Raw genomic sequence first — 23853 nt, 5'->3', positions numbered from 1 at the left:
TTTGTTTACTGGTAAGGAAACTGAGGCTTTGGGAGGTTAAGTAACTTAAGTCCCCACAGTGGGAAGTGGCAGAGCAGGGACCTGGATCAGACATGCAGGCTCCATGCTGAATTCACTTCTACAAGGGAACATTTTTTCTCTGATGTTCTTAAAACACCCTGCCCAGTCAGCCTCCTATTTGCTCTTGACAGACATGTTACTTTCCTGCTTACCGTGCAGTAACAACACTGGTCCAAGTGTGATGGTGCCTCGCATTTGGCCCCAGGGGAAGGGAGTTGATTGGGAGTGGTGAGGACTGAGGCAACAAGGTATCAGCTGAGTTCGTGCCCTGGCTGAAGAGGGCAGCCTCACCTGGTTCCAGCCAGTTGTGGCCCAGTGTTGCCACAGAGTTGGGTTTTTTAAATAGAAGCCCTTTCTGGTTTTTGTGAGTAGTCTCATGGTTTTTAAACATTGGCAGCTAATTCAAGTTTTGAAAAGCAGCAGATAGGCTAAGCAATACATATGTACAGGCAGAGGTACTTACCAGTCACCACTTTATAGCCTCTGGTCTAACTCACTGAGCCTGTAGCTTCTCTGATAAAATGAATTGATATTTCTTGGGTGTTGAATATAAATGAGGTGCTGTGTACTTTGGAATGTATGATACAGATTGGAAACTGTCACCATACTTTTATTAATATCATAGCATCAGAGAAGGTTGGGACTGGAAAAGGAACTTAGAAATATCTAGTCATGTTTACCAAATTACAAGAGGTGAGATGTTGTGTAAGTGAACCCTTCCCTCCCTTACTCCTTCTTCCCTCCCTCCCTCCCTCCCTCCCTTCCTCCCTCCCTCCCTCCCTTCCTCCCTTCCTTCCTTCCGACAGGGTCTCACTCTGTCACGCAGGCTGGAGTGCAGTGGTGCAATCTCAAATCACTGCAACCTCTGCCTCTCAGGCTCAGGTGATCCTCCTGTCTCAGCCTCCCGAGGAGCCGGGACTGCAGGTGTGTGCCACCATGCCCTGCTAATTTTTATACTTTTTGTAGAAATGGGGTTTTGCTGTGTTGTCCAAGCTAGTCTCAAACTCCTGAGCTCAAGTGATCCTCCCCACCTCAGCCTCCCAAAGTGCTGGAATTACAGGCATGAGCTGCCATGCCCCACCAGAACGTTTTATATTTTAAAGGTCATTTATTTTAATATGCATTCAGAAAATGTAACTAACATATGAAAACTGTTATTTTGTGAATTTTATTGCTTAAGGTGAGTTAACTTAAAGAGCACTAGTAAATACTTGCCGTCATGCATTGCTTAACAACAGGGTTATGTTCTGAGAAATGGGTCATAGGCAGTTTCACCTCTAGGCTATAAACCTGTACGCCATGTTACCGTGTTGAATACTATATGCATTGGTAACACAGTGGTAAGGATTTGATAAGGTGCAGTCAAAATGCGGTATAAAAGATAAAAACTGATATACCTGTATAGGGCACTTACCATGGATGGAGCATGAAGGACTGGAAGTTACTCTGAGTGAGTCAGTGAGTGAGCAGTGAGTGAATGTGAAGGCCTGGGACATGACCATATCCCACTGCAGGCTTCATAAACACTTAGGCTACCCTAAATTTATAAAAATAATTTTCTTTCTTTTTTTTTTTTTTTTTTGGAGACGGAGTTTTGCTCTTGTCCTCCAGGCTGGAGTGCAGTGGCACGATCTCTGCTCACTGCAATCTCCACCTCCCAGGTTCAAGTGATTCTCCTGCCTCAGCCTCCCGAGTAGCTGGGATTACAGGTGCCTGCTACCACGCCTGGCTAATTTTTGTATTTTTGGTAGAGACTGAGTTTCTGTTGTTGACCAGGCTGGTCTCGAACTCCTGACCTCAGGTGATCCACCCGCCTTGGCCTCTTGAAGTGCTGGGATTATAGGCATGAGCCACTGTGCCCAGCCTATAAAATTAATTTTCTGGCCAGGCACGGTAGCTCACGCCTGTAATCCCAGCGTTTTGGGAGGCCGAGGCAGTTGGATCACGAGGTCGAGATTGAGACCATCCTGGCCAACATGGTAAAACCCCGTCTCTACTAAAAATACAAAAATTAGCTGGGTGTGGTGGCGCACACCTGTAGTCTCAGCTACTCAGGAGGCTGAGGCAGGAGAATTGCTCGAACCTGGGATGCGGAGGTTGCAGAGAGCCGAGATTGTGCCACTGCATCAAGCCTGGTGACAGAGCGAGACTCCATCTCAAAAAAAAATAATAATAATTTTCTTTACTCAATAATAAATTAATTTTAGCTTACTGTAACATTTTTACTTCATAAACTTTTTTTTTTTTTAACTTTTGGCTCTTGTAATAGCATCTAGTTTAAAACAAACACATGGCACAGATACACAAAAATATTTTTTCTTTATATTCTTATTCTATAAACTTTTTTTTCTATTTCTTAAATTTTTAGGTTTTTAAAACTTTTAAAATATTTTTGTTAAAAACTAAGCCACAAAACACACAGATTAGCCTAGGCCTACACATGGTCAGGATTATTCATATCACTGTCTTCCACCTCCACATCTTGTCCCCGGAAGGTCTTCAGCGGCTGTAACATACATGGAGTTGGTATCTCCTATAATAACAATACTTGCTCCTGGAATGCTTCCTGAACCTGCCTGAGACTTTTTTACAGTTAACTTTTTCTTTTTTAAATAAGTAGAAGGCAATGACAATGAAGAGTATAGTATAGGCTGAGCACGGTGGCTCACGCCTGTAATCCCAACACTTTGGGAGGCTGAGGCAGGCAGATCAGTTGAGGTCAGGAGCTCGAGGCCAGCCTGGCCAACATGGCAAAACTCCGTCTCTACTAAAAGTACAAAAATTAGCCGGGCGTTGTGGCACAGGCCTGTAATCCCAGTTACTCGGGAGGCTGAGGCAAGAGAATCGCTTGAACCTGGGAGGCGGAGGTTGCAGTGAGCCAAGATCGTGTCACTGCACTCCAGCCTGGGCAACAGATTGCGACTCTCTCTCAAAAAAAAAAAAAAAAAAAAAAAAAAGAAGTATATTATAGTAAATACATAAACTAATAACACACTGGTTTATTACCAATTATTATGTATTATACAGAATTGCATGTACTCTTCTTTTATATGACTGGTAGCACAGGTTTGTTCACACCAGCATCACCACAGATATAAGTAATAAGTTGTGCTGCGACATAACAACGGCTATGATGTCACTAGGCGATAGGAATTTTTCAGCTCCACTGGTAGTCTTCCGGGACCACTATTGTATACGTGATTCCTCATTGACCAGATGTTGTTATGTGGCGCATAACAGTATATTTAAAATACATAATAATATATAATATTATGGTGGTGCATGAATGTGGCAAAAGTTATGAAGGTGGTTTGAGAATGACCAAAGTTTGAGTAACAGTGATCTAGTCTAAATCATCCTTTTTAGATAAGAAGTGAGTTTAGCGGATTGTGACTGTTTCCGGGGTTTTCTGACTTCAAGTTCCCTTTGCCTTCTAGGAAAAGCTTATAACATCAATATTTCCCACACGAATTTACTTTGCCACGTAGATAGTTCCAGGGTGTTAAGTGCCCAATGGAAATGAAAATACTTAGCACTGCCCTCCAGGACCTTGTAGATCAAGCATAGAACTCATAAAAATGGTGGCTGGATTAAAAATTCTCATTAATACACAGTCAAAGGATTATTTTGGTTTTGCTTTTTTAAGGTGATGGTTTTTTTGGTCAACATGATGTTTTATAAATGAGTAACGTTCGGCCAGGTGCAATGTCTCATGCTTGTAATCCCAGCACTTTGGGAGGCCAAGGTGGGTGGATCAGTTGAACTCAAGAGTTCAAGACCAGCCTAGGCAACATAGAGAAACCTTGTCTCTACTAAAACTACAAAATTAGCCGGGCATGGTGAGGTGGGAGGATTGCTTGAGCCAAGGAGGCGGAGGTTGCAGTAAGCTGGGATGGTGCCATTGCACTCCAGCCTGGACAAGAGAGCAAAACTCTGTCTCAAAAAAAAAAAAAAAAAAAGTAATGTTTACTTCTAAACATCTAGTCAAGAGCTGTTTATATAAACTCTTTCCTAGAACTAGTTTTCTGAAGAAAAAAAAAAATAAGAGATACCGAACCTCTTCTACTTAAACGGTTAACATATTACAGAATCATTTCATAAAAGTTGAATAAATCCTTAACTATCACATTGGAAATCTCATGCCAGATTCTGGGTTTACAGTGTGGGAAGGCAGAGCAGCAGAAGGCATGTCGTTTACCAAGGCTCGTTGGTCCCTGAGGCTAAGGCACAAGAGAAAGCTCCATTTGTTCTGCCAGGAACCCTAGCTGGATAAAATCGAGCTCTTGCGTCCAAGTTGGGGGTGTTGGGGAGGGCCCTGGGCTGAGCCACTGGGACTCAGGAAGGAAGAGAGTAATACAAGCCAGTGGGGTTTTAGTGTTCCACAAAGGGAACCTCAAAAGCAGAACAGATGCTGCCTAAGTTTCCCGATTTCAAGGAAGTTATCCTTCATTGGCACAATCAGATTTGGCCTTGGGGAGAACTTATTTGCACCCTTTGCCTTCTGAAATGTAACTCCCCGTAATCTCCCCTTCTTCCTTTGTTTTTCCTGGAAATACCCATGTGTGTTTTGTATATTTGGATGTGTGTGTAGGGACTGATGACGGAGCCCAGGAGGTGGTGAAGGACATCTTGGAAGATGTAGTCACATCTGCCATTAAAGGTAAGAACCAAGGACGACCCAGCCTTTCCTCTTCCCTCATTCATCCAAAAAGTCCTCAGCAAAATGTTTTAGTGGTGGAGTTTCCTCTTCCCTGCCCTAAGAACTCATGGAGCTCATGGAAACTGAATCTTCCCACATCTGCCCATCTTTTATATGGGATTCAAAAATGACTTGTTTTTACTGACTGATTTTAGTCTCATTTGGATTGGGTTTAAGAAACATAGTCTGGGCCGGGCGCGGTGGCTCACGCCTGTAATCCCAGCACTTTGGGAGGCCAAGGCGGGCGGATCACAAGGTCAGGAATTCGAGACCAGCCTGGCCAATATGGTGAAACCCCATCTCTACTAAAAATACAAAAAGTAGCCGGGCATGGTGACGCACGCCTGTAGTCCCAGCTTTTTGGGAGGCTGAGGCGGCAGAATTGCTTGAACCTGGAAGGTAGAGGTTGCAGTGAGCCGAGATCACGCCACTGCACTTCAGCCTGGGTGGCAGAGCAAGACTCCATCTCAAAAAAAAGAAACATTGTCTGACTGTGTTAGGCTTAGATGCTCCACATAGAGATGCAGAGGGCCATTCCATATGCCTTGTAGATTAGGGGATGTCCAGGTCTTTCTAGAAGTGGGCTGGAGCCCTGAGATCCATGTCCATTGGAGCTGAGTTTTCATGGCCAGCCATTGTTGTGTCAAGGGGACACTCCACTTGTCAGCAGGTATCAGGTGTACAGGGAAGCTTTATTTTGTTAGGCTTCATTCATAACTGCTTCATGGTATGGTTTCTGCCCAGAATCTCAGGTCAGTGGGTGTATGCTGAACATTTTGTTCCAATGCCAATAAACCGTTACTATTTCTTTTTTTTTTTTTTTTTTTGAGACGGAGTCTCGCTCTGTCGCCCAGGCTGGAGTCCATGGCTGGATCTCAGCTCACTGCAAGCTCCGCCCCCCGGGTTTACGCCATTCTCCTGCCTCAGCCTCCCGAGTAGCTGGGACTACAGGCGCCCGCCACCTTGCCTGGCTAGTTTTTTGTATTTTTTAGTAGAGGCGGGGTTTCACTGTGTTAGCCAGGATGGTCTCGATCTCCTGACCTTGTGATCCGCCCGTCTCGGCCTCCCAAAGTGCTGGGATTACAGGCTTGAGCCACCGCGCCCGGCCAACCATTACTATTTCTAGAAATCAAAATCTTAGTAGGTTTTAATCAGCTTTTTTTTTTAAATGAAAGAGTAAAATGAAACAGAGTACAAATGATCTGACTGTATCACATATAATGTTAAGTATTGTTTCATGAAATGTGTTTCAGTTATTTATGTGCACGTGTCTATACTGGGATACAGTTTTTTAAATTAATTTCTTACAGAGGTCAAGATTTGAAAGCCACTTTTCTAAGCCCTATCTTTTTGTTAAGGTACCACAAAGCTATATACATATTCTATTATTTATTTAACTTCTTATAGAAATGCCTGTAAAATAGAAAAATTTTATTTCATACCTTTAGATTTGTTTCTGGGGTCTATACAAGAAGTCTTCAGGTAATGGATGTTTGTCTTGTTTACTTCGTGTCCTCTAGCCACTACTGCAGAGCCTGGCACATAATAGGCACTTGATAAATACTTACTGAATGAAATATGCTTTGTAAAGCTATTATTGAAAATTGTTCTCATTGTTTCATATCCCTTATGTATATATAAAGAACCACATTATAAAGTTTTCTTAGAGTTTCATTGCTCTGCTGATCATCAGATATGCTTTCCTTCATTAAATGATGAAATATATTTAATTCTTTATTTTAATTATTTTCCTTTTTTCACATGGCTGCCAAGAAGCTTAGGTTTACATTTTTTCTCTGTGACTAAGGTTTTCTGTCATAACTGACTCTTCTCTAATTCCTTTATTAATGGTACGTTTAAAAAATCTGTACCTTTCATGTTTAGCTGCTTCTAATCTTTTTCAAAAGTGAATGGGGGTGGGCAGGGCTGCTGCATTACACAATTCTGGAGGCACCATTGATCTGGAGAGAATTGTATATTGCTGTGGCCCTGGCAGTGGGGCTGTGGATAACAAACACTCATAAAGCTTAAGCATCACTTTGGCCAAGGCTTTTCCAGGATTGTGTCAGTCATGGGCTGGTGGCACAGGAAAAGGGGAAAAAGCAACAGCTGGGAGGCTCACGAATAACTTCTTTTTGGTGTCAAGCAGCCTTTTAGGGTAAGTACAGTACTAATTTGGCTATGACTTTGTATTTGTGTTTTAAGAAGCAGCGGAAAAGCATGGTCTGACAGAACCTGAGAGAGTTCTAGGTGAACTGGAGTGTCAGGAATGTGCTATTCCCCCAGGAGTTGATGAAAACTCACAGACCAATGGAATAGCCGATGACCGGCAGTCCTTGTCATCAGCAGATAATCTGGTATGTTAGTGATCATCCTCTGGATTCATTGCCATTTTTAGTTTTTCAAAAAATGCAGAATAAAATCTTCCCTCAAAAGAAGCAACTAAAATAAGCAAGCCCTATTCATTTATTAGTCACAGAGTTCTGGGCCAATATTCTTTGTATTAGCAGGTTCAGTTCTTAGAATGTGCTAATGTTGCTTGGTATATAACATCATTATTAAACCCTGTTTACTCGGACTTTTAACACTTAAATTTCTTGCTATTTTTCTTCTCTCTCAAAATAGTATACATTCATTATAGGAAAATGAAATATATAGTTACCTGTCTTTCCTTCTCTGTATTGGAAAGTCAGTATGTATAGGAAAGCCATCCATAACCCATAGATTGCCCTTGTTAACATCTTACCTATATCCTTCTAGATTTTTCTCCATCTCACATATTTTACCACTTAAATAGAATAATACAGTGTGTATCCTGTGTTGCAACCTGCTTTTTAAACAATTTATATTATGAACATTCTCTCAGGCCCATAGATATGTCCGCCACATTATTCTTTTTAGTAGCCTTATTGTTCTCTTAAAAATTGCTTTAAAATTAAATATAAGCATTCAAAATAGGAAGTAATACGATGTGACTGTCGCTCAAGACCCCACTTTCTTTGTCTTTTTACCAGTGTTTCTCAACCTTTTTCATTATTGCTCCTTCCTCCAAGAAAACTTTGTAGACATTTTTTCCTAATCATCATCCCCCATTAAGTTGTAATGCCACCAGTAAACTGGATATCCATATGCAACATGTATATCTATGCTTCATACATAAAAAGAATAAGGATTTGTTGTTGTTTATTTGAGACAGAATCTCATTCTCACCTAGGCTGGAGTGCAGTGGTGTGGTCTCGACTCACTGCAGCCTTCACTTCCTGGGCTCAAATGATCCTGCCGCCTCAGCCCCCTGAGTATCTGGGGCTACAGGCATGCACCACCACACCTGGCTAATTTTTTATTATTATTTGTAGAGACAGGGTCTCACTATGTTGCCCAGGGTGATCTTGAACTGGGCTCAAGCAATCTGCTCACCTCAGCTTCCCAAAGTGCTGGGTTTACAGGCATGAACCACTGCATCCGACCAGAATAAGGTGGTTTTTTGGTTTGTTTTTGTTTTCTTTTTTTTAACCCCCTTGAGGACGCACTTAAATCTATACAAGGGACTCATGTTATATAATAAGCGGCAGTTTGCTTTGTTTACTCAACACTATATGGTGGGCATCTTCCCCTATCAGTGTATGTAGAGCTAACAAAAATTTTTAATGGCCATGTGAAATTCTGTATGGATCACTGTAATCTATTAACCAATTCCCTATTGGGTTTTTAGATTATTCCAGTTTTATCATAGGAAATGCTTCTATAATGAATATCCTTATAGATAACTCTTAATTCCTTCTTAGGAATAAATTCCTGCGAGTAGTATTGATGGTTCAAGAGTTGGAAGTTTTAGCTGAGTGTAATAGCATGCTTCTGTATTCCCAGCTACTCAGGAGGCTGAGGCTGGAGGATCGCTTGAGCCCAGAAATCCAGCCAGGGGAACATAGTGAGACCCCATCTCATAAATAAATAAATAAATGTAGTGAGATCATGTCTCGTAAGTAAATGAATGAAAGAGAGTGGGAGTTGGAAGTTTTAAGGCTTTTGATCCTTAACACCAAGTCAGTCTTCTGGGAAGGTACTGCTTGAATCCCTGTCCACCTTTAATCTCTCAATACCCATTTTCCCATTCTCTCATTAAAACTAGGCAGCAGCCTTTATTCACATCTTTGCTAGTCTGATAGGAGAAAGCTCCTACCCTAATGATGAGTAATAAGGCCATTTATGTTTCTTTATCATTTGCATTTATTGGTACATTGCTTATCCATTTTTTTCATGTGGGAGGAAGGTTTTCATATTTCCTTAATGAATTATAAGAATTATAAGAACTTTTATATGTGGGGGATATTAATCTTTATTATACGTTAAAAAATTTTTATTTATTTATTTTTTTGAGATGCAGTCTCGCTCTGTTGCCCAGGCTAGAGTACAGTGGCGCAATCTCGGCTCACTGCAAGCTCTGCCTCCCAGGTTCACGCCATTCTCCTGCCTCGGCCTCCTGAGTAGCTTGGACTATAGGCGCCCACCACCACTCTCAGCTAATTTTTTGTATTTTTAGTAGAGACGAGGTTTCACCATCTTAGCCAGGATGGTCTCGATCTCCCAACCTTGTGATCTGCCCACCTCAGCCTTCCAAAGTGCTGGGATATCAGGCGTGAGCCACCGTGTCTGGCCAAAAAATTTTATTTTTATGTTTTGTTTTTAAATGTAATTTACCTTTTTTTAGGTGAAAAAAGTTTATTTTGTAATACCTATCCTTTGTTACCCATTTATCCTGCAATAGCTGCAACAGTATTCTTTTTTTTATTTTTTTTATTATTATTATTTTTTGGTCACCCAGGCTGGAGTGCAGTGCCGCGATCTCGGCTCACTGCAACCTTTACCTCCCAGGTTCAAGCGATTCTCCTGTCTTAGCCTCCCAAGAAGCTGGGATTAGTAGAGACGAGGTTTCACCATGTTGGCCAAGTTGGTCTGGAACTCCTGACTTCAAGTGATCTGCCTGCCTTGGCCTCCCAAAGTATTGGGATTACAGGCGTGAGCCATTGCACCTGGCTTACAATAGTGTTCTTAGAACTACCTTTCTTACCCAAGCTAATGTAATTACCTGTATTAGTTTTGGTTTTTTTACAGCTTAACTTTTGATCATGTTTCATTTTAAACCACCCATACCAACTCTGAAGAACAAGGAACAAGGTTGTAGAATTGCTGTGATGGCTCCTCCATAGCTCCTATTTTGTCATATCCTCCCCTCCCCCACATCCTTCGTCTCCCTATTAAATAGAAGAATTTTAATTTCCACGAGATAATTACATTTCTTAGTTTTGATAAGAGTTATACTTTTGTTTTGTCCTCTCCCTTTTTATTTTTTGAGATACGGTCTTACTATGTTCCCCAGAGTGGAGTGCAGCAGTGCCATCATGGCTTACTGCAGCCTTGACCTCTTGGGCTCAATGGATCCTCCTCCCTCAGCCTCCGGAGGAACTAGGACTACAGGTGCGCGTCACCACACCCTGCTAATGTTTGTTTCTAATCCTAGGAATCGGATGCACAAGGACATCAAGTGGCTGCCAGGTTCTCCCATGTTCTGCAGAAGGATGCCTTCCTTGTGTTCCGCTCCCTGTGCAAGCTGTCCATGAAACCCCTTGGTGAAGGCCCTCCAGACCCAAAGTAAGCAGACAGCAGTTCTTGGCCATCTTCAATCCAATGATCCAGCAGCACATGGTACTGTGTTTCACACTCCCCTTGTTCCAAGAAGTTTCAGTGTTGTGTCTCTTTGTCAGTGTAAGTGCAGGAATGGTTTTACAACTTTCAGACTCATGCAGTCTCTATAGTCCTTTCATATTGAATTGTCTCTGTATCCCCACCAACCAAGATTTTGCCCAGTTTTGCTTTTCTTGGCATATGAATGCTAAAAACAGTCTGTTTGTTGAACACATAAAAAGCACATTTTTACTAGCTAGTGGATTGAATCTCCTGATGTGGGGTGGGGAGGGACAGGATACCTGCAAACCTCAGTTCCCTGTTGTGTTTGGAAACCTCTGCTTCATCGATACAGATCTAAGCCCCAGATTGGGACACAGGGAAGCCAAACATTTCTTTGTAGTAAACAAACTACTACAAGGATGTCAGTGCTGTGGAGTGAAGAAAGCAGAGGCTTCAGAGCCAGAAAGAGCTGCATTTAGATCTTGGCTCCTCCACCTGAGAGCAGTTCCTTGGTTATATGTCTTACCAAGCCTCATCTGAAAAATGGGAATATGGAAAATCATCTTACAGGATTGATTAAATGAAATATCGGTGTTGTCCTGAGCATGGGGCCTTGTACTTTATAAATTGTCACTGTCGTTCCTGTCATTAGTCATTAATAATAATCTTCAATTCATCTATTGTGAATGCTGCTAATATTATGATAGGTATTAGGAAAATAGGCCAGGTGTGGTGGCTCACGCCTATAATCCCAACACTCTGGGAGGCCGAGGTGGGTGGATCACTTGAGGCCAGGAGTTTGAAACCAGCCTGGCCAACAAGACAAAACCCCATCTCTACTAAAAATACAAAAATTAGCTGGGTGTGCTGGTACGCACCTGTAATCCCAGCCACTCAGGAGGCTGAGGCAAGAGAATCGCTTGAACCCAAGAGGCAGAGGTTGCAGTGAGCCGAGATCGTGTCACTGAACTCTAGCCTGGGCAACAGAGCAACAGTAAATTTTAAAAAATAAAAATAAGTGTTAAGAAAATAGTTCATGAAAATGTACCATTTCTTACCATACCTGAACTCAGGGATGGGCAGCGGTGAGGGAGGGCTGTGAGGTAGGTGGATAAAGAGCACCGTCTTCATGGTGTGTTAAGATGGGGTGAGCCAGGTGTCTCAGCCTCCCACAAGTGATGTAAAGTCATTGATTCTCTCAGTGCAGTTGTAGAACCTGCTCTCCAGAATCAGTTGACACTTTGCTCCTGCTGTATTCTCTACTTTGTGATGGAGAGAGACAAAAAGGAATTGGCAGCTCTTGTTCTCAAAGGGCCTGCAATTCCAGAAGGACCCACCTCATGCCATCTGCCCTGATTCTCCTGACATTTAGGTGCTATTAATTCTTTAAACTTCTGCTCATTGGTAGAGGAGCAAGGCCTTCTCAAGAAACATACTGTTTGACATTTTTTCTTTTAGCACTGTTATGGTTTTTCATTTTCTTTGCCAGATCCCATGAGCTGCGTTCCAAGGTGGTTTCCCTGCAGCTGCTCCTCTCTGTGTTACAAAATGCTGGCCCCGTATTTAGGACTCACGAGATGTTCATCAATGCAATCAAGCAATATCTCTGTGTGGCCTTGTCCAAAAACGGCGTCTCTTCAGTGCCTGATGTCTTTGAGCTGTCTCTTGCCATTTTTCTTACTCTTCTTTCAAACTTTAAAATGCACTTGAAAATGCAGATAGAGGTATGGACTCCAAAGTTTTTTCATTTGATTGTTTACTATTATTAATAATAATACTCAATGTTGAGAATGCTGCTAATATTATACACTAAGCATTAGGAAAATGGTTCGTGAAAATGTTTCATATCTTACCATCCGGAATTCAGGAGTGGGCAAGGGCAGGGAGGGTAAATGGCATACTCATCAGCTGGCACCCCAGTAAATCAGAACTTTTTAAATGAGTAAGAGAGTATCTTTTTATAAAAAGTTACTGCCCTCAGGCTGGGCACAGTGGCTCATGCCTGTAATCCCAGCACTTTGGGAGGCTGAGGCGGGCGGATCACGAGGTCAGATTGAGATCATCCTGGCTAACATGGTGAAACACTGTTTTTACTAAAAATACAAAAAAATTAGCCGGGCGAGGTGGTGGGCGCCTGTAGTCCCAGCTACTCGGGAGGCTGAGGCAGGAGAATGGCATGAACCCAGGAGGCAGAGCTTACAGTGAGCTGAGATTGCGCCACTGCACTCTAGCCTGGGCAACAGAGCGAGACTCTGTCTCAAAAAAAAAAAAAAAAAGTTACTGCCCCCAGATCTTATGTGCCTTTCATTTTAACCAAAGGATATGGGCTATATGCTGGGCTCGCCCCTTAAACATGTCTGTTTGGTCTGTAAATTGTTTGAAATCATTTAGATTAGTTGCCAAATTGAGAAATCCTATTTTACATGAAACTCCAGATTTCTGGTTTCTCTCCAAAAAGTCACAACATGGGTCCTGCATTTCCACTTGGCAGCTCCCCTGATGGCCCCTACCCTGCCAGCCGTCCCCACCAAGGCCAGGGTCCTGACGCTGCCCAGCCGGGCGGGCGCTCCACTCTCCTGCCCAGGGTGCTTTACTTACTGCAGGATCGGGTTGGCTTCTGAAGACTTTGGAGGTTTTGAGCCCTGGTTGAAACTGTTAATTAGTGTCCTCCTTTGTCTTTATGTCATATAGGTCTTTTTCAAAGAAATTTTCTTGAACATTTTAGAAACATCAACAAGTTCTTTTGAGCACAGGTGGATGGTCATTCAGACTCTGACGAGGATCTGTGCAGGTATTTTCACCTGGGGACACTCATCCACTGGACTTTTGATGCTTTAATTTGCCAAAGCTCAGATTAAGACTTTTAACTCCTCCTTTTAGAGTTTTAAAGAAGGATTGGAAATAAAAGGCTAATTCTAACCTAGTCCTGTCCCACCTCTCCTTTTTTAGAGGATGACCAACTCAGGCTGGTTTGCCAAGGACTTCCTGGTTTTAGCACTAAGTCTCATGTCCCAGAAACCCCCTAATCTCATCAAACTGGAACACTTGGTTACATTACCTACAAGCCGAGTACTGTTAGTCACAGGACCTAAGATATTGGTGCTGCCAATTTTTGATTGGGTGCTATGGTAAATGTGGATTTACCTTACACTATACAATTGTGTGGCCTCAAAGTAAGCATCCTGCTTGTCTGGCATCTAATGTATTTTTATAAGAGTGACACAACTTTAAGAGGTGGATCAGGCAATTGTTAGCCCCTTCCTTGATGAGAAAAGTGAGCTTTGGACGGGTGGAATGAACCGCCTGAGATTTCAGTTTGCTCAGAAGCGGGCCTGAAAACAACCTCCTCTCTGCCAGCTTCCTAGTACTTCCAACATGTGTTTCCTGAGTGAGATGCGGCCACTGGAGCCTGTAGTTCACTGGGGAAATTTGTTGGCAAACATCTTGTTTGATAAGAAAACATAACTGCTCTTTGATCAGAATTTCTGATACTTGTATGTTATTTTCCAAGATGCCCAGTGTGTTGTGGATATTTATGTCAACTACGACTGTGATTTAAATGCTGCTAACATTTTCGAGCGCCTTGTAAATGATTTATCCAAAATTGCTCAGGGAAGAAGTGGACATGAGCTGGGAATGACACCTCTGCAGGTAAAAACACTGTGGACACTCAATTGTATTAAAGTTTATTCATTCCAATAAACATTTATTGAGTGCCACCACATGCCAGGCACTGTCCTTGATATAGCAGTGAACAAAACAGGCATACGTATTCTCACATTTCCCGCCATCATAAAACGACATTAAAGAAGTCAGTTCAGATGATCATAAGGTCTGCAGAGAAGAATAAAGCAGGGACGGCAGAGAGGAAGTGCTGGAGGTGGGGTGCTGTAATTCTTAATGGAGTCATTAGGGTAGTATCCCTTAGAAGGTGACCTTTGAGCTGAGACCCATAGGAAGCAAATTCATTCTCAGTCACCCTTCCAAAGGAAAACAGGATCCCAGTCTGCAATAGAGGCAAAGGAGATTGGCTAGGAGCAGAATACCTTATTAGAGCACCTACAAAGAAAATAGGATGCTTAACTCTAGGTTTCTGAATGAACTGGTCAGAGGGTCTCCGACCTCCCTGGAATTATGTGTGGAATTTTGGTGTATGGGCATTTTTCCTAAAAGATGGTCATAGTTGTCATTAGAATCACAGAAATCTGTGCTGTCCGAGATGCTGTTTTGAATCTAAAATATTTGCAGTTTTTTAGATGATCTGCAACTCATATTCAACTTGTTATTTAAGAATGCTATTTATTTTTGAAAATCAGTATTTTTATTTACTTAAAGGGTGAGCCTTAAAATGGAATGCATTTGTGGGTGTTTAGGGGATATGTTGTATCCAGAGTCACTTGCAGCATAATTCAAGGTTCTTTTCTCCTTTTTTTCAGAGTCACTGGTTAAGACCTTGTTATTTGTGTGTGATTTTTTTTTTTATTTTTATTTTTGGAGACAGAATCTCGCTCTGTCACCCAGGCTGGAGTGCAGTGGCACGATCTCAGCTCACTGCAACGTCCACCTCCCAGGTTCAAGTGATTCTCCTGCCTCAGCCTCCCGAGTGGCAGGGATTACAGGTGGCTGCCACCACACCCGGCTTATTTTTGTCTTTTTAGTAGAGACGGGGTTTCACCATCTTGTCCAGGCTGGTCTTGAACTCCTTACCTCAGGTGATCCCCCCGCCTCAGCCTCCCAAAGTGCTAGGATTACAGGCGTGAACCACAGCACCTGGCCAAGACCTTGTTATTAAAAAAAAATAATAAAATTTAAAGTTTTTTTTTTAATCACACAAGCAATGAATGAAAACTTCTTTTGAAAATCCAAATAACGTTGTTCATTTTAGGAAAACACATGTCCCATATTTTTGCTGCTGGAGTGTTTATAATGAGCATCTTTAGAGATGTCCAGGGTTTTCGCAATGTATCCTTGATACTTGTCACTTCTTAGCTCTGGGTTTGTTTCATCCTTAATAGCACTGACTGTCAGTGATTTATCTCATAGCCTCACTGGGGTCCGAGAAAGCCTCATAGATGTCTGTTCTCTTTGTTTTTCTCTTAAGTCTCTTTCCTGTGTCACTTCGTCCCTTAGGAGCTCAGCCTGAGGAAGAAAGGCCTGGAGTGTCTCGTGTCCATTCTCAAGTGCATGGTGGAGTGGAGCAAAGACCTGTATGTGAATCCCAACCACCAGACCAGCCTCGGTGAGACAGCGTTGCTGCCATACCCACCTCCGTTCCTAATAGGCTCCTGTGACTACTGGGAACAGTTGTCTTAGTATAGTTGTTTTAGAATTGAAAAAGCCTTTTTGGTTTGCTAAATACCTATATTATTTTGAAAGTTCTGCTTTTTAATGCATCTGGAGTTGTGTGAAGTTATGCTGTAACTTCATTGTTTCAAATGCAGAGCCAGTTGCTCCAGTGCCTTTTTAATAGTTGCTCATTCCCTCACTGATTCAAAGCATCACCTTTATGATACACCAAATGTTCCTATGTATGTAAGTCTGTTTCTGGAATTTTAATTTTTTTAAAGAGACAGGGTCTCTTTCCATTACCCAGGCTGGAGTACAGTGGTGCAGTTGTAGCTCACTGCAGCCTTAAACTCCTGGGCTCAAGCAGTCCTCCCACCTTAGCCTCCCAAAGCACTGGGATTACAGATGTGAGCCATTGTGCCTGGCCTTCTTTCTAGATTTTCTATTCTGTTCTGTTTGTCTGTTTTAACACCAACACCGCACTTGTTTTTGGTGTCTTGTAGGGCAAGTCCTCCTATTCATTGTTCTTTTAGTTGTCTTGCTCGTTATTTTGCCTTTTTTACACTTTCATGTGAATTTTAGAATTAGCTCATCAAGGCCTGGTGTGGTGGCTCATGCCTATAACCCCAGCACTTTGGGAGGCCGAGGGTGGTGGATCACGAGATGAGGCATTGAAGACCAGCCTGAACAACATAGTGAAACCCTGTCTCTATTAAAAATACAAAAAATTAGCCGGGTATGGTGGTGGGCGCCTGTAATCCCAGCTACTCTGGAGGCTGACGCGGGAGAATCACTTGAACCTGCAAGGCGGAGGTTGCAGTGAGCCGAGATTGCGCCACTGCACTCCAGCCAGGACGACAGTGTGAGACTCCATCTCAAAAAAAAAAAAAAGAATTAGCTCATCAAGTTCCATGAGGAAACAAGTTTTTAAGTAAAGTATCAGATACTAAGGTTTCATGCTTATAATCTTTATGGTATAGAGTTGTTGCTATTACAGGTCTGGGAAATGGAGCCATGCAGCCAGACCTAGCTTGGCTATGTCTGTCCCCCACCTGCTTATTTGGCTTCCTTTACTTTTACTTCTCTGCAGGTCAGGAGAGGCTCATGGATCAGGAAATGGGGGATGGGAAAGGCCTTGACATGGCGAGACGGTGTAGTGTGACATCCATGGAGTCCACAGTGTCCTCAGGGACCCAGACAACTGTTCAGGATGACCCCGAGCAATTTGAGGTCATCAAGCAACAAAAAGAAATCATCGAACACGGCATCGAGCTGTGAGTGTGGCTGCTGTTAACTAGCAGGGATTCTAGCAAAGCCATATTTTCTCTGGGAACCTGGGACTGATTCCTGAAAAGGAAATGCCTGTTTACAAAAAGGCTGATGCTGGCACTTGTGGCTGAGCCCGATTGAGCCATGCAATCAGTGAATGAGCGTATGTGTGTGTGTCTGTGCACAGAGACAGAGAAAATTTTAATACCTTTGTGTGGTTGATGCAGCCTTTTTTTCCCCCTTTCTAATGAAAATAATAAAACCTATTTAGAAAATACAGAAAAGTATAAAGTAATAATGTAAAAATCACTCATAAAATTACTGCCCGAGATGGCCCGGCACAGTGGCTCATGCCTGTAATCCCAGCACTTTGGGAGGCCAAGGTGGGCGGATCACGGGGTCAAAAGATCGAGACCATCCTGGCTAACACGGTGAAACCCCGTCTCTACTAAAAATACAAAAAATTAGCTGGGCGTGATGGTGGGTGCCTATAGTCCCAGCTACTCAGGAGGCTGAGGCAGGAGAATGGCATGAACCCAGGAGGTGAAGCTTGCAGTGAGCTGAAATCGCGCCACTGCACTCCAGCCTGGGCAACAGAGACTCTGTGTCAAAAAAATTACTGCCTGAGGAAATCACCATTGGTGCATTTTTTTTCAACTGTATATTATGAAAAATTTCAACTTAGCAAAAAATTACCGTTTGTCTTATTTTTTTTTTAGATGTGTTATTTTATTTTCTTATATTTTAAGTTCTAGGGTATATACGCACAACTTGCAGGTTTGTTACGTAGGTATACATGTGCCATGTTGGTTGGCTGCACCCATTAACTCATCATTTACATTAGGTATTTCTAATGCTGTCCCTCCCCCTGCGCCCCACCCCGCGACAGGCCCCCTATGTGTGATATTCCCCGCCCTGTGTCCAAGTGTTCTCATTGTTCAGTACCCACCTATCAGTGAAAACATGCAGTGTTTGGTTTTCTGTCCTTGTGATAGTTTGCTCAGAATGATGGTTTCCAGCTTCATCCATGTCCCTGCAAAGGACATGAACTCATCCTTGCTTATAGATGCATAGTATTCCATGGTGTATATGTGCCACATTTTCTTAATCCAGTATGTCATTGATGGACATTTGGGTTGGTTCCAAGTTTTTGCTACTGTGAATAGTGCCACAATAAACATATGTGTGCGTGTGTCTTTATAGTAGCATGATTTATAATCCTTTGGGTATATACCCAATAATGGGATTGCTGGGTCAAATGGTATTTCTATTTCTAGATCCTTGAGGAGTCGCCACACTGTCTTCCACAGTGGTTGGACTAGTTTACACTCCCACCAACAGTGTAAAAGTGTTCCTATTTCTCTACATCCTCTCCAGCATCTGTTGTTTCCTGACTTGTTAATGATCGCCATTCTAACTGGTTTGAGATGGTATCTCATTGTCATTTGGATTTGCATTTCTCTGATGACCAGTGATGATGAGCATTTTTTCATGTGTCTGTTGGCTGCATAAATGTCTTCTTTTGAGAAGTGTCTGTTCATATCCTTTGCCCACTTTTTGATGGGGTTGCTTGTTTTTTTTCTTGTAAATTTGTTTAAGTTCTTTGTAGATTCTGGATATTAGCCCTTTGTCAGATGGGTAGATTGCAAGAATTTCCCCCATTCTGTAGGTTGCCTGTTCACTCTGATGGTAGTTTCTTTTGCTGTGCAGAAGCTCTTTAGTTTAATTAGATCCGATTTGTCTGTTTTGGCTTTTGTTGCCGTTGCTTTTGGTGTTTTAGTCATGAAGTCCTTGCCCATGCCTATGTCCTGAATGGTATTGCCTAGGTTTTCTTCTAGGGTTTTTATGGTTTTAGGTGTAACATTTAAGTCTTGAATCCATCTTGAATTAATTTTTGTATAAGGTGTAAGGAAGGGATCCAGTTTCAGCTTTCTACATATGGCTAGCCAGTTTTCCCAGCACCATTTATTAAACAGGGAATCCTTTCCCCATTTCTTGTTTTTCTCAGGGTTGTCAAAGATCAGATGGCTGTAGATGTGGTGTTACTTCTGAGGCCTCTGTTCTGTTCCATTGGTCTATCTCTTTGCTTTGGTACCAATACCACACTGTTTTGGTTACTGTAGCCCTGTAGTATAGTTTGAAGTCAGATAGTGTGATGCCTCCAGCTTTGTTCTTTTTGCTTAGGATTATCTTGGCAATGCGGGCTCTTTTTCGGTTCCATGTGAACTTTAAAGTAGTTTTTTCCAATTCTGTGAAGAAAGTCATTGGTAGCTTGATGGGGATGGCATTTAATCTATTACCTTGGGCGGTATGGCCATTTTCATGATATTGATTCTTCCTATCCATGAGCATGGAATGTTCTTCCATTTGTTTGTGTCCTCTTTTATTTCGTTGAGCAGTGGTTTGTAGTTCTCCTTGAAGAGGTCCTTCACATCCCTTGTAAGTTGGATTCCTAGGTATTTTATTCTCTTTCTAGCAATTGTGAATGGGAGTTCACTCACGATTTGGCTCTCCGTTTATCTCTTATTGGTGTAAAGGAATGCTTTTGATTTTTGCACATTGATTTTATATCCTAAGACTTTGCTGAAGTTGCTTATCAGCTTAAGGAGATTTTGGGCTGAGACAATGGGGTTTTCTAAACATACAATCATGTTATCTGCAAACTGGGACAATTTGACTTCCTCTTTTCCTAATTGAATACCCTTTATTTCTTTCTCTTACCTGATTGCCCTTGCCAGAACTTCCAACACTATGTTGCATAGGAGTGGTGAGAGAGTGCATCCCTGTCTTGTGCTAGTTTTCAAAGGGAATACTTCCAGTTTTTGCCCATTCAGTATGATAACTGCCTGTGGGTTTGTCATAAATAGCTCTTATTATTTTGAGATACATCCCATTGGTACCTAGTTTATTGAGAGTTTTTAGCACGAAGGGCTGTTGAATTTTGTCAAAGGCAAAATTTTCTGCATCTATCGAGATAATCGTGGTTTTTGTCGTTGGTTCTGTTTATGTGATGGATTACATTTATTGATTTGCATATGTTGAGCTAGCCTTGCATCCCAGGGATGAAGCCGACTTGATCATGGTGGATAAGCTTTTTGATGTGCTGCTGGATTCGATTTGTCAGTATTTTATTGAGGATTTTCGCACTGATGTTCATCAGGGATATTCGTCTAAAATTCTCTTTTTTTGTTTTGTCTGCCAGGCTGTGGTATCAGGATGATGTTGGCCTCATAAAATGAGTTAGGGAGGATTCTGTCTTTTTCTGTTGATTGGAATAGTTTCAGAAGGAATGGTACCAGCTTCTCTTTGTACCTCTGGTAGAATTCGGCTGTGAATCCATCTGGTCTTGAACTTTTTTTGGTTGGTAGGCTATTAATTATTGCCTCAATTTCAGAGCCTGTTATTGGTCTCTTCAGAGATTCAGCTTCTTCCTGGTTTAGTCTTGGAAGGGTGTATGTGTCCAGGAATTTATCCATTTCTTCTAGATTTTCTAGTTTATTTGCATAGAGGTGTTTATAGTATTCTGTCATGGTAGTTTGTATTTCTGTGGAATCAGTGGTGATATCCCCTTTATCATTTTTTATTGCATCTATTTGATTCTTCTCTCTTTTCTTCTTTATTAGTCTTGCTAGCAGTCTATCAATTTTGTTGATCTTTTTTGAAAAAACAGCTCCTGGATTCACTGATTTTTTTGAAGGGTTTTTGTGTCTCTATCTCCTTTAGTTCTGCTCTAATCTTAGTTATTTCTTGCCTTCTGCTAGCTTTTGAATTTGTTTGCTTTTGCTTCTCTAGTTCTTTTAACTGTGAGTTAGGGTGTCAGTTTTAGATCTTTTCTACTTTCTCTTGTGGGCATTTAGTGCTATAAATTTCCCTCTACACACTACTTTAAATGTGTCCAGAGACTCTGGTACGTTGTGTCTTTGTTGTCATTGGTTTCAAATAACATCTTTATTTCTGCCTTCATTTCGTTATTTACCCAGTAGTCATTCAGGAGCAGGTTGTCCAGTTGCCATGTAGTTGTGTGGTTTTGAGTGAGTTTCTTAATCCTGAGTTCTAATTTGATTGCACTGTGGTCTGAGAGACAGTTTGTTGTGATTTCTATTATTTTACATTTGCCGAGGAGTGCTTTACTTACAACTATGTGGTCAGTTTTGGAATAAGTGCGATGTGGTGCTGAGAAAAAGGTATATTCTGTTGATTTGGGGTGGAGAGTTCTGTAGGTGTCTGTTAGGTCCGCTTGGTGCAGAGCTGAGTTCAATTCCTGGATATCCTTGTTAACTTTCTGTCTTGTTGGTATGTATAATATTGACAGAGGGGTGTTAAAGTCTCTCATTATTATTGTGTGGGAGTCTAAGTCTCTTTGTAGTCTCTAAGGACTTGCTTTATGAATCTAGGTACTCCTGTATTGGGTGCATATGTATTTGGGATAGTTAGCTCTTCTTGTTAAATTGATCCCTTTACCATTATGTAATGGCCTTCTTTGTCTCTTTTGATCTTTGTTGGTTTAAGGTCTGTTTTATCAGAGACTAGGATTGCAACCCCTGCTTTTTTTGCTTTCCATTTGCTTGATGGATCTTCCTCCATCCCTATATTTTGAGCCTCTGTGTGTCTCTGCATGTGAGATGGGTCTCCTGAAGATAGTACACTGATGGGTCTTGACTCTATCCAATTTGCCAGTCTGTGTCTTTTAATTGGGGCATTTAGCCCACTTACATTTAAGGTTAATATTGTTGTGCGTGAATTTGATCCTGTCATTATGATGTTAGCTGGTTATTTTGCCTGTTAGTTGATGCAGTTTCTTCCTAGTATCGATGGTCTTTATACTTTGGCATGCTTTTGCAGTGACTGGTACCAGTTGTTCCTTTCCATGTTTAGTGCTTCCTTCAGGAGCTCTTGTAAGGCAGGCCTGGTGGTGACAAAATCTTTCAGCATTTACTTGTCCGAAGGATTTTATTTCTCCTTCACTTATGAAGCTTAGTTTGGCTGGATATGAAATTCTGGGTTGAAAGTTCTTTTCTTTAAGAATGTTGAATATTGACCCCCACTCTCTTCTGGCTTGTAGAGTTTCTGCCAAGAGATCCGCTATTAGTCCGATGGGCTCCTCTTTGTGGGTAACCCAACCTTTCTCTCTGGCTGCCCTTACCATTTTTTCCTTCATTTCAACCTTGATGAATCTGACAATTGTGTGTCTTGGAGTTGCTCTTCTCTAGGAGTATCGTTGTGGTGTTCTCTGTATTTCCTGAATTTGAAAGTTGACCTGCCTTGCTAGGTTGGGGAAGTTCTCCTGGGTAATATCCTGAAGAGTGTTTTCCAACTTGATTCCATTCTCCCTGTCACTTTCAGGTACACCAATCAAACGTAGATTTGGTCTTTTCACATAGTCCCATATTTCTTGGAGGCTTTGTTTGTTTCTTTTTATTCTTTTTTCTCTAAACTTCTCTTCTCTCCTTATTTCATTAATTTGATCTTCAGTCACTGATACTCTTTCTTCCACTTGATCAAATCAGCTATTGAAGCTTGTGCATGCATCACGTAGTTCTCATGCCATGCTTTTCAGCTCCATCAGGTCATTTAAGATCTTCTCTATACTGTTTATTCTAGTTAGCCATTTGTCTAATCTTTTTTCAGGGTTCTTAGCTTCCTTGCGATGGGTTTGAACATCCTCCTTTAGCTCAGAGAAGTTTGTTATTACCGACTTTCTGAAGCCTACTTCTGGCAGCTCGTCAAAGTCATTTTCCATCCAGTTTTGTTCTGAAACATTGCTGGGGAGTAATTGCAGTCCTTTGGAGGAAAAGAGGTGTTCTGGTTTTCAGAATTTTCAGCTTTTCTGCTCTGATTTCTCCCCATCTTTGTGATTTTATCTACTTTTGGTCTTTGATACTGGTGACCTACAGATGGGGTTTTGGTGTGAATGTCCTTTTTGTTGATATTGATGCTATTCCTTTCTGTTAAGTTTTCCTTCTAACAGTCAGGTCCCTTAGCTGCAGGTCTGTTGGAGTTTGCTGGAGGTCCACTCCAGACCCTGTTTGCCTGAGTATCACCAGCAGAGGCTGCAGAACAGCAAATATTGCTGCCTGATCCTTCCTCTGGAAGCTGTGTCCCAGAGGGGCACCCACCTGTATGAGGTGTCAGTCAGCCTCTACTGGGAGGTGTCTCCCAGTTAGGCTACATGGGGGTCAGGGACACACTTGAGGAGGCAGTCTGTCTGTTCTCAGAGCTCAAACACCATACTTGGAGAACCACTGCTCTCTTCAGAGCTGTCAGACAGGGATGTTTAAGTCTGTAGAAGTTTCCGCTGCCTTTTGTTCGCTATGCCCTGCCCACAGAGGTAGAGTCTACAGAGGCAGCAGCCCTGCAGAGCTGTGGTGGGCTCTGCCCAGTTCGAGCTTTGCTGGCTGCTTTGTTTACGTACTCAGGCCTCAGCAATGATGGACGACCGTCACCCTGCCAGGCTGCTGCCTCACAGGTTGATCTCAGACTGCTGAGCTAGTAGTGAGCAAGGCTCCGTGGGCGTGGGACCTGCCGAGCCAGGCAGGGGATATAATCTCCTGGTGTGCCGTTTGCCAAGACCATTGGAAAAGCGCAGTATTTGGGCAGGAATGTCCCGATTTTCCAGGTATGGTCTGTCACGGCTTCCTTTGGCTAGGAGCGGGAAATCCCCCGACCCCTGGCGCTTCCTGAGTGAGGCGATGCCCCACCCTGCTTCAGCTCGCCCTCTGTGGGCTGCACCCACTGTCCAACCAGTCCCAGTGAGATGAACCAGGCACCTGAGTTGGAAATGCAGAAATCACCATCTTCTGCATTGATCATGCTGGGAGCTGCAGACCGGAGCTATTCCTATTTGGCCATCTTGG

The 23853-nt window shown here is 42.3% G+C and overlaps 1 protein-coding gene across 2 annotated transcripts in view; it reads left to right on the top strand.

Annotated features, from left to right (window-relative positions):
• Window positions 1–23853, top strand: part of ARFGEF2 (ADP ribosylation factor guanine nucleotide exchange factor 2) — a 113727-nt gene that overhangs the window by 34099 nt on the left and 55775 nt on the right. Inside the window, exons 7-14 of one of the 2 annotated variants that reach the window (XM_050807427.1) lie at window positions 4652–4720; window positions 6968–7116; window positions 10278–10408; window positions 11934–12168; window positions 13136–13235; window positions 13956–14095; window positions 15575–15683; window positions 16821–17004. In XM_050807427.1, the coding sequence (XP_050663384.1) occupies window positions 4652–4720; window positions 6968–7116; window positions 10278–10408; window positions 11934–12168; window positions 13136–13235; window positions 13956–14095; window positions 15575–15683; window positions 16821–17004 (1117 nt within the window). Of the gene's footprint in view, window positions 1–4651; window positions 4721–6964; window positions 7117–10277; window positions 10409–11933; window positions 12169–13135; window positions 13236–13955; window positions 14096–15574; window positions 15684–16820; window positions 17005–23853 lie in introns of both variants that reach the window. The other variant, XM_050807426.1, reaches the window with a different exon arrangement.

The sequence above is a fragment of the Macaca thibetana genome, chromosome 10, assembly GCF_024542745.1.
Source record: "Macaca thibetana thibetana isolate TM-01 chromosome 10, ASM2454274v1, whole genome shotgun sequence".
In the NCBI taxonomy this organism is placed as follows: Eukaryota; Metazoa; Chordata; class Mammalia; order Primates; family Cercopithecidae; genus Macaca; species Macaca thibetana.
This window is presented reverse-complemented; position numbering and strand designations above follow the sequence as displayed.